At 38.4% G+C, this 18224-nt stretch overlaps 1 protein-coding gene and 1 long non-coding RNA gene across 3 annotated transcripts in view; one reads left to right on the top strand and one right to left on the bottom strand.

Annotated features, from left to right (window-relative positions):
• phkb (phosphorylase kinase, beta) overlaps positions 1-18224 on the top strand; it is a 175610-nt gene that overhangs the window by 49267 nt on the left and 108119 nt on the right. For both annotated transcript variants that reach the window (XM_030161068.1, XM_030161073.1), the window contains exons 9-11: positions 430-493; positions 3117-3212; positions 5013-5210. In XM_030161068.1, coding sequence (XP_030016928.1) covers positions 430-493; positions 3117-3212; positions 5013-5210 — 358 coding nt within the window. The remainder of the gene's footprint in view (positions 1-429; positions 494-3116; positions 3213-5012; positions 5211-18224) is intronic.
• On the bottom strand, positions 376-18207 carry LOC115437766 (uncharacterized). The gene is made up of 3 exons (XR_003937975.1): positions 18074-18207; positions 11284-11287; positions 376-389 (listed from the first exon to the last, which is right to left on the bottom strand). It is a non-coding gene; the product is annotated as an uncharacterized LOC115437766 (long non-coding RNA).

Raw genomic sequence — 18224 nt, 5'->3', positions numbered from 1 at the left:
TTTTTCTTCTTCCTTTTCTCTTCTAGGGAAATTTTGGCAGGGTAGAAAGGGAAACTAAATGACAGGAAAATTGATTCACATTTAGTCTGCAGTGCAATCACAGTAGCCAGCCAGTGTGAAATTCAGTTTAAGGTTTTCTTTTTTTAAAGATCCATTATCTACAGTAGACCGCAATCTCAGGAGCCTTCATCTTTATTGAATGCCAACAAAAAGCCCTTTTAGATTCAACTGTGGCTTCTGTTTTTGGTGGCTTCTGATAATCTAAAGCATCACAGCATCTATCAGATAACCCTATTTTGTTGTCACTCTTACACAGTAATGGATATTCACTAACTGGCGCATTTGTTCATAAATATCATTAAATTCCACTCATTGTGTGATGCAGAATGCTTAATTTTTCTTTTCCTTTTGTTTCTCTGATCTCTGCAGCTCTGTGGGCCTGGCTAAAGCTGCTCTGGAAGCCATCAACGGATTCAACCTGTTTGGAAATCAGGTACTTAAATAATTCACCTGCTTCTGTAGCAATCCCAAGACACTTGTGCGTTTGTGCAACGTCTAAACGTGTCACATGATGTGAGATCGCATAATAGATAGACGGCCTAGTTTCTAATTCAAGTCTGGAGAGACCCATTACAGTTCCATACATCAGTAGGATACAGTATGCTTGATGTTTGCAGTGTGCATAGAATTACTGGCCTCAAAAGAAAAGTATAGGGAAAAAAAGCCATAGCAGTTTAACAAGCAGGTATCATCAGCATAATTACTGGTGCTGTCATCGATGCCAGGCTAATTGTCCAAGGGGACATTTGACCAGCATCAGGAGATTCGTTTAGTGTGTTTGTGTTTGGCTCAGCAAACTGTTTGTGTTCTTACAGACTTTGATTGATGGTCACAGATAATTCCCAGTGTCCCTCTGTATCTCCAGGTCTGCATTGGTCATGTCCATTAGCGGATATGTTTTCTTTGTTTCTTCCTTTTTGGTGGAGAAGGAAGACTAGGCACATTCATTACACCTGGTAATGGAAAATAAAGCCCCTACACCTAGCAACTCCTCTCATTTTATCTTTTTTCACTTGGGTGTTAGCCAGTGTTGGCTTTTCTAGTCATATAACGCACCTAAACGCAGAGTGTTTTTTTCTCTGATCATATCCGGCTGTTTGGATGGAAGCTGAGTCTATATAAAAGTCGCTGTTTGTGTTTTGTATGATCAGATGCAAAATGAGAGATTTAACTGTGCACGGAAATGGATTTTGTCACCGAGCTCAGTCTATTGAAAGAATCAGTTTATACAAGTAGCTGCTTTATGATCCATGTGGCCTCTGCAAGTGTGCACAAGTGTGTGTCATCTTCTCTTGTCCCTTTGTGGGAATGGAAGTGCTACAAGCCATCCAGTTGCTTATTAATGATCTCTATCAATCTTGATTTCCCAGCTGACTCTCACCCTTCCAACACCAAAAGTCATTCCCCCAAGTCCTTTAACTGGAACATTCAGTACATTCTGAACCCTTCCATCACATTCAACACTGTCTGCACACCCTTACAGGTCTGTGCTACATCCAACCTTTGTGCTTCTTGAATGGAAACATGTCCATCAGTTTGGTGAGCATTTGATTTGCTTTACGATCTCTTGGCTTCTCGGTTCGACAGATTGTGCTCTGTTGGTGAAATTGATCTCACCAAGAGACGGAACATGCAGCTTTAAAGCTGGTCATTAAATTCACAGAACTGTGTACACACGGCTGAACAATCAAATCCTAACAGGTTCCACTTTCTATCTCAGCACTGTCACCTAATTCAGACCCAATGGAGAGTGGGGATGCAGTGGACTGGACACATGTCTGACTCAATTCTTTTTTTCTGTTGAAGAGGTTAAAACACATTTTATGTCGACATAAATCTTTGAATGTCATTCATGCACATCAAAGCAGAGTGAGCAGTGTCAAGTTGATCTGTAAAGGGATATTTGAAAGGAGTATTATGTAATCTAAAGACTGTCGACTTTTATTAGTAACACTTATTGATTACAGTGATATTAGTCTTTTCTGGCACATAGATTATTGTGGCCTGTACTGACCCATATTACAAAGTCACATTTTCATAATAAATGGAAGTGGGCGGAAAGGGTCAGTGGAAATGGAAGTGTTTATTGAAACCGCAAGAGTCAGAGTTTCTTTATCTTTTTTTTTTTTTTTATTTCCTTCTACATCATTGACCACTTGCTGATGCAGCAGAATAATGTAGTTTAGGATACATTAGACACCTTAGGGCCCTTCAGTTTCTGTTATAAAGTGTGCTGGCCCACTAAATGAAGCTATAGTCAAAAGAGCAGATGTCCGAGGTAAGATGGCTTGTCTCGCATAATTGTTTTTTTGTTGTTTTTTTCACATTATGCTGCGGTAAACACCAGAAAAGTGCTTCAGTCAGAGAGCGCCTTTTCATTGCCACATAGCTCCTTATACTGGTGGCCCAATATGCATATTGCTACAGGAAAGCTTGCTGATTTGACTAAAACCCCGGTCCAGACCTGTTATTTGTGGAAAAAAATAGACTGTGGTAATGTTCATGCATAATGTATTTGACTTGCATTAGAAACTGCTTCGCAGGTTGCTGGAACAACTTGGTTGTTTTTATGTAAGAGGTGCCGATGGATGGATGAAGTGGACTTTTCCGGTTCTGTGCGGATCAGAAATGTTTTGATCACTTCCCTTACTAAGTAAAAACCATTAACTCTCCCAGAGGTGGTGAAGTGCACTTGATGGACAGGCTGCATTGTTACCAGCACTTCAGTTTTGTACACGTGGACTTTTGAAGTGACAGAATGGCTCTCGACTCTCTGTTGTTCAAGCATACCCACACTGTACTTCACAAAATTGTGCTCCCCAAAATATCAGCCTTGTTGCACAGTGAAATGTATGGGGATTTTGTGTGTGTGTGGAGGTGTGAGGTGTAAAGGCTTTAAAGTGGCCCTTAAGTCACCTAGCCCCTTGTATTGTCAAATGTTTATTTTGGAAGTATTGTTGTACATATTTGTCCACGGTTGTTCACGCAGGGCAGTAGGTGGATGTAGTTCTTGTGCTCAGCTTTAACTCTAGTGCTGTATGTGTTTTGCTCTGCAGGGTTGCTCGTGGTCTGTGATATTTGTGGATCTGGACGCCCACAACAGGAACAGACAGACTCTCTGCTCCCTATTGCCCCGAGAGTCTCGCTCGCATGTGAGTCCATCTACTGTATTTATTTATTCATCCGCAAAAATAAATTACAAATGTTGTCTCTAACAAGGAAAACAAAACAAAGTTCAAACAAAACATCCTCTGCGGCCTGCATCCCTCTATTTTTTTTTTTTTTTTCTCAGTGGCCTGACTTCAAGAAGCAGCTGTGTGCATAATCTCTACCAGTCAAAGACTAAAATATGGTGTCATACTTAAGCCAAAAACCTCAAAAAGGTTAATTGCACACATCAAATAAGCATACACTCACGTCAGAATGTCAACGGAAATCTGAAATTCAACATTCCATTTTGATCACGACAGTCATTACACTACTCGTGTGTGCTCTTGATGGTTCAACTGTTACAAGAAATGTTGAAAGTGAGAGGGGGCTGCAAAGCTGTAGGATGGAAAGGCTGAAAAATGCACAAGTGAGAGAAGGTAAAAAAAAAATGTAGTTAGGGGAGTGGGAGCAAATGTATTCCCTTTTCTGCGCTCCACAGCTTGCAGACACTTAAATGATCACATCTCACTCTCTAAGCTGAAAGTGTCGGCCAGAATAGCAGCCTTCAGCTTCAGACGAAATGAGTGTAATTAGCCGACCAGAGTGGCATTATAGCCTTGGGAGATTGACGTTAAGGGGCTGGAAGGAAGGAGCGCAGCAGTCAGTGAGGGACCAATATACTGCAGGATAATCACAAAAAAATCAATGTAATATCAGTACCTCTCATGCTATAAGATAGGAATTCAATATTCACTTTTTGGACACATTCAATACCTGTGCCAAATATGTTTTCAGTCTAATATCTCATCCCTGCTACATCTGCGAGGACACTAACATGAATATTAGAGTTGTAAGAAAGAAAAAAAAAAAGAGAATGTGTGTGGCTGGGACACAGCAGCTTGTTCACGCTTCAGAATTTCACGATATTAAAACATAACAAAACAAAGCAGTGACCGCAAACAACAACTTGGACAGCATCTTGTACAAAAATCCAGTCTTTAATAAACCTTTATTATTCATAGCTGTTTGCAGTGACGCTGCGTCCTAATAGCTTCCATTTCCATTGCTTAATAGAGTGAGCCAAACAAAACTGAAAGGAGAATATCTGATGCCCAGTTGTAATGGGTTGTCAGGCCTAATAACAATATTCATTCCTAATGATAGTTCCAATTGAAATGTCATCAGACAGTACTTGAATTACAGGAGGTTATTATGGTGTATTGTGCCCCACTGGATCTTATTCAGAATCACCTGTAAGCTTTTATTATACCTGGACCTGTATAGAGTACAATTCTGTATCTGCAGAATATAAAGATTAATAGTATGTACTAAATGGTATGAGTAACCCACAGTTAAGACTCATTATTTATGGAAGAGGTTGGACAGAAATGGGGGCCGTAAAACTCCTGTATCAAGAGGTTAATTTCAATTCCAGATCATAAAATAGCAGCAGAATACTACAGAAAATGTGAATGATTGAAATGATTCTTTGGTCAACACTTGTTAACAAGCAATGCTGTAAATGCTTGTGTTTTTTTTTTAATATACAGTGCCTCATTGACATTGAAAATCTTCCTTTGTTTTTTTTTTTTTGTTTTGTTTTGTTGTCTTGGTGTGTCTGTAGGTTTTGGGAGGAGCTCTGTTGTAATGTTCCATGTTACCTTGTTGTCACACAAAAAAGATGCATTACTTATGCATCTTATAATTGAGTAATTCAGTTAAGTAATTATCTATGAACTGCCTGAGTTCATAAGTAATTCAGGTAATTCAGCTTTTCAAGTGTCTCATTGTTGTTCTTGCAGAACACAGATGCAGCTTTGCTTCCGACCATCAGCTATCCTGCCTTCGCTGTGGATGACGACGCTCTGTACAGTCAGACTCTGGATAAGATTGTCCGCAAACTGCGGGGCAAATATGGCTTCAAGCGATTCCTTCGTGATGGTTACCGCACTCCTAATGAAGACAAGAATCGCCGCTATTACAAACCTGCTGAAATGAAGGTTAGTGCTGCAGGGACATCTGTATTGATTGATTCAGTTCAGCTTCTTTCCTTACTATTCAAGTAATTTCCATTTAATGTCAAGAATTACTGATGTTTGATAGATTTCCTCATACCAAGACAAACAGTTAAGTGTCACCCATTCCATCAAAAGAACTGGGAAATAAATGTTATGTTTAAGGAAGCATATATTAAAAAAAACAATACAGGCCCTAGAATAGACTCTTGTGGAACCCCTGAAGATAAAAAAAAACCTTCCTACCATTACAGGAAGAGCCTACTAGATGGTATGATGAACGAGATATACCAGTCACAAGTGTTTGCTCCTGGAGGATTTTATTGGGTTTCTGTAAATTGGCTTGAGAGTCTGGTTTCGACCGGCTCTATATGTAAAGTGTCATGACATAACTTTTGTTATGATTTGGCGCTATATAAATAAAATTTGATTGATTGATTAACGATTGATATGAGAGATAGAGTATTGCATTGTAAAACGGGGCTAAAGCTTTCATAGTTTCTGGTAATAACAAGAAAAAAATCGATGAGCACCTCTTCATTATTATCCATTGACTTGACAGAGTCAGTGGAACAAAAGTGAAATATTCCCTGTCCATCTTTAATCTTTTGCAGATGTACACTGATGTTTAAAAATCAGTGTGCCATCAGAAACTACTTGCTTATGCAGCAAAACGGCTAACAAGTTGAAAAAGTTCAACGGAAAGTGCTTAAATCTGACATAAAAACTTTTTGGCTGTATAAGCCTTCAAAGGTATCATCCTTTTATGATAATAATAAGAGATGTGCCTTTTACTTAGCCTCTCCCATTTCAACTGTTTAATCCTCCTGGTATTTCACTCCGTCTTTGTGTATTTGTGTGTATTAACAGGTTTTTATCTGTGTGTGTGTGTGTGTGTGTGTGTGTGTCTGTGTGTCTGTGTGTCTGTGTGTGTGTGTGTGTGTGTGTGCTTTGACATACATACATACTGACTGTGCATTCATTATCCTTTTGAGAATCCCTTGTGATCTGGGAGAAATGAGCGCGCTCACTCCAGAATCAGCTTGTGAGTGAATTCAGTGAGTGAATCTGAGGTTGGACACTTAATGCTAAACAAATCACTACTTTACCCTCAGAGCTAACCTCGCAGAATTAATGAGCTCAGAGAAGCAGATGGAGAAAACAGCGGAGATCAGATGCTGTGGGAGTTTCTGTTTGGTTTAGAAGCCATTTATCCACTCATCCAAGAAGTTTCACAAGTCCTAAAAACTGACAGGGAGTCTCATGCATTTAAAACTCCCAGTATGTCACACATGAGGTTTTGGGGTCTCTGTTATGTGAGTAATCCATTAGACAAATTTGCATGTAATATGGTTAGTTTCCTGACTTTTTTTGACTCGAACAATGAGCCCCCCAGCCTTATTCAAATGTATTTCCTAAACCTCTGCCAAAACCTCTCATCTAGTGCTGTGTGATATGACAGTTAACGAAAAAAAAAACCATGAATTTATTGTTTTATACATGTATCAAACTCTTCACAGCTGCATTTTTAAAAAAAATTTATACAACCTTTGCATTCATGTGCATGGATGTGAAATAATACATCATTAAACCAAATTATGCTCATGTACTTAAGTGAAGATTTGTGGAAAGGTTCTAATTGAAAGTAGAAAAATAAACTTATATGAGTACTTACTTTTTTTCAAGTGTAATCAGTAAGAAAATGAATTCTCTATGTGGTAATTTTACAGAAATTATTTTGTGCCTTTACATAAAATGCATTACATAATTTTCTTATGTTAAAAACAAGGACAAAGAAGCATAAAAAATGTCTTAGGAAGTTATTCCAGTTATTTTTAACCGTACAGACAAATAATTCTTTAAAGAGACTACAGTCAACTTACTGATATAGTAGTTTGTAAAACACATGAGAAGTATTCATGTACATATGTGTAAAGCAGTCCTGGTATTAGTATAAAGACCTCATGACCAGCAGGGACCTATTTTCAATGTGTTTTGGCTGCCATTAACAGACTGTTATTAGTGGCCCTCACAGCTGCAGTTCCCTTGTGACACATGTTTGAAACCATATCCAGCCACATAGTGTTTTCATATATGCATATTTATACATATACATATAATTTGGTCAAAAAATGGTGAAAGGTGCACCCTTGGTCCTGAAATGAACTACAAAAACAAGCAGCATCAGAGCACAGCACATGTATTCTAAATACAGTATGTTATAGGAGTGATATTTTGCTTTTTTTTTTTTTTTTTTAAATGGAGTTATGCATTTTAAAACATTTCCCTGTGGTCTACATAAAATGTAAATGCTATGATTGGGTCTGAATTTTTCATTAATTCAACTCCACAGGTCCATCTTCAGCCCTATTTCTGAGTAATGACACCAGAAAGGTTATTTTGAGCGCTGGCCCTTTAAATGCAAATAAGTCACTTCACACCCCACCCCCTCCAGGTTGTTGATAGTGCTGTCCTGTTCATCCACTTGTGTTCATTAATATAACCAACAACTCAACATTTTAGGTAATTGGCTCAAAGTTTGGACATATTTTCAGTATGGACTACAACCGCTGCTGCTGATAAACAATTATGTCGTACTCTGAGAAACGTTTTGATCGAGAGGTATATAGATTTACTTTATTAATCCCCAAGGGGAAATTCAGAATACAAGATGCGGTCACCACTCCACAAACACAGTCATACCACATCAACAGTCAATAAATAAATAAATGCAGAGTATAAGTAGCTTGTCGAAAGTCTTGACCTTATATGTGCAAATGTCACAATGTAACTAGTTATAGGTGCAACAAATTAAGAAGGAATTAAAAGGGGATGTAGAAATCCACTCGATTTTTGCCAGAATTAACATAGAGATAGCTTTGCAGCACCTGGAGGGTTCAAATTCAAACTTTTTTTTTAACAATCAGAGTCCAAATACACAAATAAATGTACCAAAGACTAATAAAAGTAGGTTTAGCAAAATATGACCCCTTTAAGACTTGGCACAAGGGGGCAAACCTCAGCAACTCTGAACTACTTAGTTTTCTTTTAAATTAGCATTCCTTAATCCTGAAACTAATACGATGTAAAGACTTTAAGGCTAAGAATTAGCTAACAGTATTTAATGTCTCGCTTCCTTCAGGCTTCCCTCCTGCTCTTAGTGTTACGGCCAGGCAGCCAGATTTATTGTAGAAGACACAGACGCCAGTTAAATTTCATAACTTACGATTGCTCCCGCTGCCATTTCCATCTACTTACTGTAATATATTTGCTACTACATCAGCAAATACTGCAAGTGAAAAGACTCCAGTTATATATGGGGGAATTGTGCCAGGTGCTAATTTATGACACAGTGCAGTAAATATCATGAGTCTACTTCTGCTGTTTCCATAGTGTGGATTGTTTGGTACATTACAGAAGATGCACTCATTTCGGAACATGACAAAGCCTCTATAAAGCTGTATACTATGTACAACAAAAGCCTGACAACTAAAATAACTTTATTGAGTGATAAGCCAATATACTGAGTAATGCCATGGGAGTATTTGACACAGTATGAGTTGTGTTCATTGAAAAAGAAGTCACACGTCGACCGGGTCTTCCAGCAGATGACATCCAGTGCAGTTGTTGTTGGCGTTTAGGGGAGAATTCACAGCAGGGCAGACGTCTGTGCTCCCTGTCTGTTTACCATTGACAGAGAGCAGCAGCCTGTGTGATAGACAGTTTTACCAATCAGTTGAGCTGCTCAAGCACAAAACACCAGGGATCCCTGGCTGTTTACAGCCTCAACAGGCCAAAAAGCACAGGCCTCATTGGGTGACTGCTTTCCCTCTCGTTTACTCTTTCTTCCTCTCTCTAAATAAACTCTCCCTCTGTATCTCTCTTTGCACCTTCCTTTTCCTTCACCCTCATCCTTCTCTCTCATCACCTAATACCTGCTGCTGTTGCTGCTGCTTCTCATCTCAGTCTCACAGTTGGAAGCCATGCGTACCTGCATATGCTTAATAATACAGTGCAGATATTAACCATTTAAACACACTAGGTTGCAGCATCATTCATTCAGTGATGAATGCAGTTCCATACTGCATGTGTCTTCGTCGGCCCTGACATCCATTTGTTTCTGCGTTAGGATGTAATCTCTGTTATGCTCTATCAGTGTGGGTGTAATTTAAAAAGATGAAGGACGAAGATAGCAAGGATTAATGACAGTTTATATTTATGTAGAAAGGCTAAAATGCGTGTGCAGCCAGATATTTTGTAATGATTTGTCTCGGAGAAGCTCATAAAAATCTTGCTTGCTCAATTTTTTACACGATGACCTCCTTAGGTTAGGTTAAATGGTTATTTTGCAAACTGCGAGGGAAGATGTGCTAATGCTTAGACTCTGTGCTGATCCTCTTTAGACAAACACAAACAAGATGAGACTGAATTATTAGAATTAATAAGGCTCTGATTCACTTGACTGTCTCCTCAACATGTGACTCGTAACCATATTACTCAAGAAGGTTCGTGTGTCTTTGATGCCACACACGAATGGGGTGTGAGATCTATAATAGGATTTCTGGCTGAGTAAGATTCAGAGATTAATCCAGCGACTGATGGTGTTCTTGTCAATTCAAGTTCTGGAAAATTCTCTCCCGCTGCTGCCGCATGCCGCCTTTTATTTCCCTGTGCTCAGTCGAGTGAAAACGGCCGGCGAGCCTCACATGCAAACATCAGCTCCTAATTCAAATTGATTAGCAGGGCAGTCAATCAGTTAAGTCAATCAATGGCGTAGTGTTTAAGAGGGAGAGGTTTAATTAAATGAAAAACCTAGTAAATGAGAGGTGAAACATAATGAATACATGCTCCGATACAGGACACCAGGGGTCACTGCATGGTTTGATGAATATGAAACAGTTGTGTGGCCTTTGCAGTCCCTGGGGCAGGAGTTAGAACGAAGTGAGGCGCCTTCTGGTTCAACCATTACTTTTCAGTGTCACAAACAGTGTTGTGCAAGTTACTTCCAAACTTTAATACATTACAGATTATTTGTTACCTTTATTTTATTTTTATTTTTGTTTTCTCCTGTTTACTGTACAGTGTCCTTGAGTGCCAAGAAATACATTATTATTATTATTATTATTATTATTATTATTATTATTATTATTATTATTATTATTATTATTATTATTATTATTATATGTTTTTTTTTATCTGTCTGTCTGTCTGTCTGTCTGTCTTTCTATCTATCTATCTATCTATCTATCTATCTATCTATCTATCTATCTATCTATCTATCTATCTATCTATCTATCTATCTATCTATCTATCTATCTATCTATCTATCTATCTATCTATCTATCTATCTATCTATCTATCTATTATTATTATTATTAAAAGTAATTACTTACCTTACAATATTACTTTCAGAATTGTAATGCGTTACATAACTCCTGCATTACTTTTGAGTTACATACAGACTCTTGTCATAAATGGCGTGAGCAGTAGAACTCAACCCCCCCAAGGTCAAATAATAACCCCCTGCAATTCAAGAAATAGGAAAGCCTTGAGATGCATAAATTGGTGCCCCAAAGTACATGTGGACGGATAATCCCAGCAGGAAGGCTTGCATTTTTTACGAACATTATCTGACCTTGTCATTGCTGATCACAGGGTGATCAGCTAACTAGCTAACTAGCTTCTGTAAAGCAGGGTTAGGGTTAGTAATGAGCATACGTCCATGTAGACAATGTACTGTCTTCTGCCGTCTTCACCCATTAGCTGAACACTAACAGGAAATAGAACTTTCCTGCCGAATTTCTGATTCCTTAAGGCAGTGGTTCCCAATCTTTTTTGGCTCATGATCCCATTTTAACACCACAAATTTTTGGCGACCTCAGACATTCAAAACAAAGACATTTTTTTGCTAAAAATTAATTTGTTGAGTCAGTCCAGCTTGTATTTACAAGGCTGCAAATTAATACTGAACAAACAATAACTTAAACTATGAATTATGAAAGAGCTGCAAGCATCTTAAACCGACCACAATGAACATTTGAAAGATAAACAGTACCACAGTGCTCAGAGTTACATACATACATAGAATCATTCAAAATATTTGTATTAGTAATTTTTTTTATCAATTACTAGAAATTTCAGGCGACCCCATTTGAATTCCAGGCAATCCCAAGGTTGAAAATCACTGCCTTAAAGTCTCATGGTCTTGCTCTTTTTCATTTGAGCAATTAAATTACGAGCAAAATGTGTGTTGTAACGCAAGTGCTATTGAACATGTACCAAGTAAAATATTACTGAAAATGAATTAGGAATGCCTTACACTACTGTGTTCCTGCAAAAAGTAATCTGTTACTGTAATGCATTTGTAACATGTTACTCCCAACACTGGTCACAACGGTGTTTTACACAACTTTCCCTGTAAACCTAACCTGCTCCAGAGCTTCTTGTGTTTACAGAACAATACTAGAAGCACTGCCTATTGACTCACTTCTCTTATATTATATTACTCTCATATTGGATGCACATACTGAAAAAAAAAAAACCCCTTGGTGCATGGATAGTGTCTCTTAACAAGCCAAGACTGACTTTGTAAAACATTTAGCATTCCTTTGTGTATTGGAATAATCCTAAAGAGCTAAACCAGAGACTCATTAAAGCACTAAAGCGTTGTATGCGTTGACCTTACAAGATTTTGACTGTAAGCCTACTTACTTGGTTGAATTCTGTTTTTATATTTGGCCTTTACTTGCTCTCAGGCTGTTTAAGAGCTCCAGAAGACTCAAATTTTCTCATAAGGCATAAAAATATATCTAAGCAGCTCATTCATTTGATGGAATATACCACAGTAATTATAGTGGGATGTGCTTGTGCCTTGATTTGATTTTGATACGTTTATTAACTTAAACACTTACACAGCCTGTCATTTTTTTTTCATCTGTCTGTGTGTTTATGTTCTTTTTTTGTGAGAAATATGCTGTTTTAGAGATGTCCATGTCAGTGATTGGTCTTCTGTTACCACCTTCTCCCCTGTTATTTGAACACCCTCATAACTACATAGTCTAAAAACATGGTTTTGCCGAACAAGTTGATAACCACCATTGTTAGCATGATTGAAAATGAAAGGTTTTTGTTAAAACCAGGTGTAGCATAAAGATATCCTGGGTGTGATGTTGGCCATAGGTTTCAACTGACTTGAACACAGATGGGAGTTTTATTAGAATAAAGTGTCTTTTATATTTCAGAAGAGTAATGTGTGAAGCGAAAATTCCACATTTTTATAATAAACCATATGGAAACAGATAAAGGCTCTCGCAAGTCAGTGTCTTTGGTCTAAATAAACACTAGATGCATATTCATTTACATTGACATTTATGCATTTGGCAGACGCTTTTTTCCAAAGTGACTTACAGGGGAAAACCAATCAAATCAATCAATCAAATTTTATTTTTATAGCGCCAGATCACAACAAAAGTTATCTCATGACACTTTATATATAGAGTTGGTCAAAACCAGACTCTAAGCCAATTTACAGAAACCCAACAGAATCCTCCAGGAGCAAACACTTGTGACTGGTGACAGTGGCGAGGAAAAACTTCCCTTTAACAGGCAGAAACCTGGAGCAGACCCAGACTCCTGGAAGATGGCCGTCTGCCTTGACCAGTTGGGGTTAAAGAGAGAGGGTAAAGGAAGAGAAAAAGAGAGAGCGATAGAGATAGAGACTGGGGGCAAAAGGGGGAAGTAGGGGGAGACACATGGAGGCAGTTGAGGATAAGTGAGTGATGACGATGAAGGCAGGAGAGAGGCAGGACCACCGCAGCAGGTCCAGAGATAATCCTGGGAAAATCTGTGATAATCCTGGGAAAACCTTATTAATATATTTAAAATGGAATGTCTGAAAGTGCTAGGACAGGAGGTGCTCACAGAAGAGCTGGGTCTTCAGGAGCTTCTTGAAGATAGGCAGGGATGCCTTTGTTCTGGTAGTGCTTGGTAGAACGTTCCACCAACGTGGAACGACCCATGAAAAGAGCCTGGATTGTCTTGTACAAGGTTTCTGGACCACGAGACAACGTTCCCCAGATGAGCAGAGTGGTCGTGGGGCAACATAAGCTTTTATCAGTGCACCTAAGTAGGTAGGAGCAGACCCATTGAGAATTCTGTAGGCTAGGATTAAGGATTTGAATTGGATTAAATATTCCTGAGCACTGTTTCAGAAAGTGATTTAAGTAAAAGTCAAGTTTAAAATTTCAGCCTAAAAAGTGAATATAAGTTAACTCTAATCTCTTGCCAAACCCAATATTCATTCATTCATTTTCTGAACCCGCTTTATCCTCACTAGGGTCACGGGGGTCACTTGGAGCCTATCCCAGCTACATAGGGGCGAAGGCGGGGTACACCCTGGACAAGTCGCCAGTTCATCGCAGGACTGAACATATAGAGACAAACAATCACTCTCACATTCACACCTATGGGCAATTTAGATTAACCAATTAACCTATCAGTGCATGTCTTTGGATGGTGGGAGGAAGCCGGAGTACCCGGAGAGAACCCACGCAGACACGGGGAGAACATGCAAACTCCACACAGAAAGGTCCCAACCCCTGTCGACTGGTGTTGGAATCGAACCCAGGACCTTCTTGCTGTGAGGCACGAGTGCTAACCACTGCACCACCGTGTCACCAAACCCAATATAAAATATTTAAAAAAGCTGAATCCTAAAAAATTGTACTACATCTCATATTTCCAAGTCAAATCACTTTACACTTACTTATTTGACTTGCATCTTATACGCTAACGTGTCGGCACAGAGCCTTCATTGGAGACATTAGACCCCATACAACACAGATGTCAAACATGCGGCCTGGGGGCCAAATCCGGCCCACCAAAGGGTCCAGTCTGGCCCTTGGGATGAATTTGTGAAATGCAAAAAGAGATAAGAAATTAACAATCATTTTAGTTCAGGTTCCACATGCAGACTAATTCAATCTCAAGTAGGTCAGAGCAGTAAAATACTATCATAATAATGTATAAATACTCACAACTCCAAATTTTTCTGTTTGTAAATGCAAATATTTTCATGCATTTACACTAAAACAATGTATAATTTCACAAAAAATGTGAATAATCTGAGCAAATGTAAAGAACCTGAAATGTCTTCAGAAAAGTAAGTGCAATTTTAACAATATTCTGCCTGATACTAAATGCTGTGTGTATTTGTAGATCCAATGTGATCTGTAAGTCATAATGAACATGTGGAAATGATAAACTGAAGCATAATATTGTTAAAATTACACTTATTGTTTCAGTTTGTTGAAGTTATTCACATTGTTTGAAAGGACAGTTTGTAGATGTAAATATTTTCATTGCGTAATTTAACTTTTTTCACTCTAAAATATAGAGAAAAGTTTGGAGTTGACATTGTTTATATATTTTTATGTTATTATGTTACTGGTTCGGTCCACTTCAGATCAAATTTAGCTGAATGTGGCCCCTGAACTAAAATGAGTTTGACACCCCTGCCATACAAGGTCACTTCAGTAAATACAGATAAAGACAAGGCGTCTACAATGCTAAGTGTTGAACCCAGTCCTCTGGGAACCAAAAACACACAGTTTGTACATTGTTGTTTCTGAGCCCTGGTTGCCTATTATAATGATGCTCTAGATACCAGTAGGAACGAAAAAATCTAAAAATGTAGGTAAAACTGATTCATTTTCAACAACCAGAGACCTTTCTGTGTGGAGTTTGCATGTTCCCCCCATGTTTGCGTGGGTTCTCTCCAGGTACTTCCTCCCACCATCCAAAGACATGCACTGATAGGTTAATTGGTTAATTTAAATTGCCCATAGGTGTGGATGTGAGAGTGATTGGTTGTTCGTCTCTATATGTCAGCCCTGCAATGAACTGACCACTCGTCCAGGGTGTATCCCTCCTTTGACCGTAGGCATGACCCTAGTGAGGATAAAGCAGGTTCAGAAGACGAATGAATGAATGGATGAATGAATGAATAGTTCATTTTCATTATAGAACAGTTGATACTTTTTGAGTGTATGTGACACTCATAGCCAGTGGGTTTTAATCAGTTCTAACCCTGAAAGCATTTTAAGCTCAAGTTATCAAGTCCATTTACAGTCTACTCTCGTTAAACCGCCCGCCGTTATACCGCCATTTCCGCTTATCGCCATCCGCCAGCCCAGTTCCATGCACAAACAACACTTATACCATTGATTTCCCGACCGTTATACCGCCAGCGTCGCGGCGCGGCACCTCCGAGGTGCGCCGCCGTGGCACCTCCGAGGTGCGGCTCCCAGTGTTGTCTTTTCCGTGGAAACCGGGTCGAAATGGCTCTTTGAGTGTTAAAGCTTGCCGATCCCTGCCTTACAACATAACAGAATCAAGATTTATTTAGAAACGCAATTAGAACGGGTTAACGGAGGCAGCATAGACATCATATAGTAAAGACATGCACATTATGGACGCAACCCGTTGTAACGCCATTTTCGCTATACCGCCAATTTGGCCGTGAACGGAAGTTGGCGGTATAACGAGAGTAGACTGTAGTTTTTACTCTGGAAACGATAGTGAACTCCACCGCACTCTCTAAAATGGCTTTATTTTCAGGGCATGGTCGAGTTAGACTTATATAAATATCTGTACTTAAGTGCATTTTGGTATCAAGCTTTAGTTTAGTTTAGTTTAGTTTAGTTTAGTTTAGTTCAGACACAATCACAATAGAAAACATAGGGGGAAAAAAATAAAACGAAACAAAAATAAAAAACAGAATAATAGAAAAAAGAACAACTGTTTTGCCTAAAAGGGGGTTACTGTTAGTGCTTAATCACTTGATATACAACATAAGATTATGATTATCCATAAACACACCCCTACACATACACATATACATACACACCAATTTATATCTACATCTGTACACCAGCCCACATCTGCACCTCCATGTACAGTATATATACACACACACTGTACAATATAACAACCTGACAATCCAAATAATTTCCACACCTTTCCTTGAGCCAGATATTGTGACAAAACCATTTCTTTGTACATTTTTTTGAATTTTTAAATGTTTGGACACCGCCTAAGGTCTACCCCCAACCCATTCCAAAGCTCGACCCCACACGCCGATACACACAAACTTTTCCTGGTTGTCCTGACTGCTGAGCTTTAACCAGGAAGTCAAACAGAGCAAATGGCCAACTACCGTTTTAATATTAATCTTCCACAATATGAATCTTCCACTTTGAGTTATGGTAAATAAGAAACAAGAAAGAGTGGACAAATCTAATAAACCATTCAACAGATGCTGACGTTGTAATGTGGTTGTTTTTATAGGTCAGACTTAACCCTGCTGTGACAATAAAGGCATTTTATTTATTTTTCTTTAAAGAGAGCACCTTGGAGTTCATTATTGTTTCCTGAGTACATAAGTATCCCAATCCAAAGAACACCTCAAACAAAACACCCCCTCTGTGTTCAAGAAATACTCTTTTTCCAACATTTTTTGCTACCTATTAGTTTATATTTATTTGTGTTAGCTAACTTACTGTCAAGGCTGTAACTTTTATCTCTAACTGTTACTGTTACTGTGATCTTTGCCATCACATTCCCACATTATACATCGTTTCTTTTCGGGGCCTTCAAGCTGTTAATCAATCTGTGGGTCATGACCAGCCTCCAGGCCTTTTTATCTGCTAATCATGAACTGCAGTATACCTCTGTGTCAGGGACGTACAGTCTATGTTTATGCATCCATATTTGGCACCTGTGTGCATCGTGCCCACACACTACACCACACAAATACAGATCTCTGTTAAAAAACTGTATAAAATAGTTTATTTTCAGGTATTTGCTTTTTCTTCTCTTCTTAATTAGAGGAGAAGAGAAGCTTTTTTTTTCCTGCAAGTGCTCTTAATTGTCTCTCTAAAATTCAGAACTTAACTTTAGATGTGAAGATTTTGTACATTCATTTAAAATAATTAGTGTTTATCCTTCCAGCGTTCATGTAAGACTCCTTGGCTATGGTCAGACAGCAGGTCTTAATGCACAATTCAGATTTTTTTTGGTAAAATTTGATTTTTTTTTGTCTGCTCGTTCATATTCCACATTAACCCATAAAGACCCAAACAGCCACCAGTGACACAAACCATCTACAGATATAAACTGTTTAATACCTGCTGATCCACTAATCGTATCTATATATATATATATATATATATATATATATATATATATATATATATATAATTGGTGTAAATGCAGTTTGTCATCTTTTCATGGTCATCACGTATAACCCATTTGGACGTTCAGAAGCTCCGTAGTGAACGTAGAAACATTGTCATCTTCTACAACATTGATTCAACAGTAAAACTCATGGAGTTGGAGCAATGACAGTGGATGGAGACACTTCAGTTAGCAATATCTTTGCTGAAAAAGTCACTTTTTCTTCATTTTTCTCTGTTTTGATGTAATTAACTTTGAATTTACTCTGAGTTTTCATGAACATCTACATGATCTGTGAATTAAATATAGGTAAATACATAATTGACACCAAAAAATGCTAAAGACAGAGGATAATATTATGAAAAAAAATTGGTGGTAAATCAGTTAAGAAAGGTAGAAATGGAGAAAAAAATAATTTGGGAACTGCTACAAAAGTAGCACTGGGTCTTTATGGGTTAAATGTGACTTCTGTCAGTTTTGAGTATGTACTGAATGTGACCCTGAAGTGACCCGCATGTGCAAAAGAGGTCCTGATGTAATACATGACCACGCTGGCACGCCCTGTGTTTACAGATGTAAATATGATATTACTGCCGCTCCTCCTCCTGGAACACAGAATTATCGCATTTCAATGCCGTAAAGGTTGGATAAATGCGACCTGGCCGTTCAGACTGAAGTCGCATTGCAAAATATCGGATGTATATCAGATTTAGGACCACATATGAAAGTGGCTTGGGTCTGATTTGAAAACATCAGATTTGTACT

The sequence above is a fragment of the Sphaeramia orbicularis genome, chromosome 3 (genome assembly GCF_902148855.1).
Source record: "Sphaeramia orbicularis chromosome 3, fSphaOr1.1, whole genome shotgun sequence".
In the NCBI taxonomy this organism is placed as follows: domain Eukaryota; kingdom Metazoa; phylum Chordata; class Actinopteri; order Kurtiformes; family Apogonidae; genus Sphaeramia; species Sphaeramia orbicularis.
Note: the sequence above shows the minus strand (reverse complement) of the source record. Positions and strands in the feature narration are given on the sequence as shown.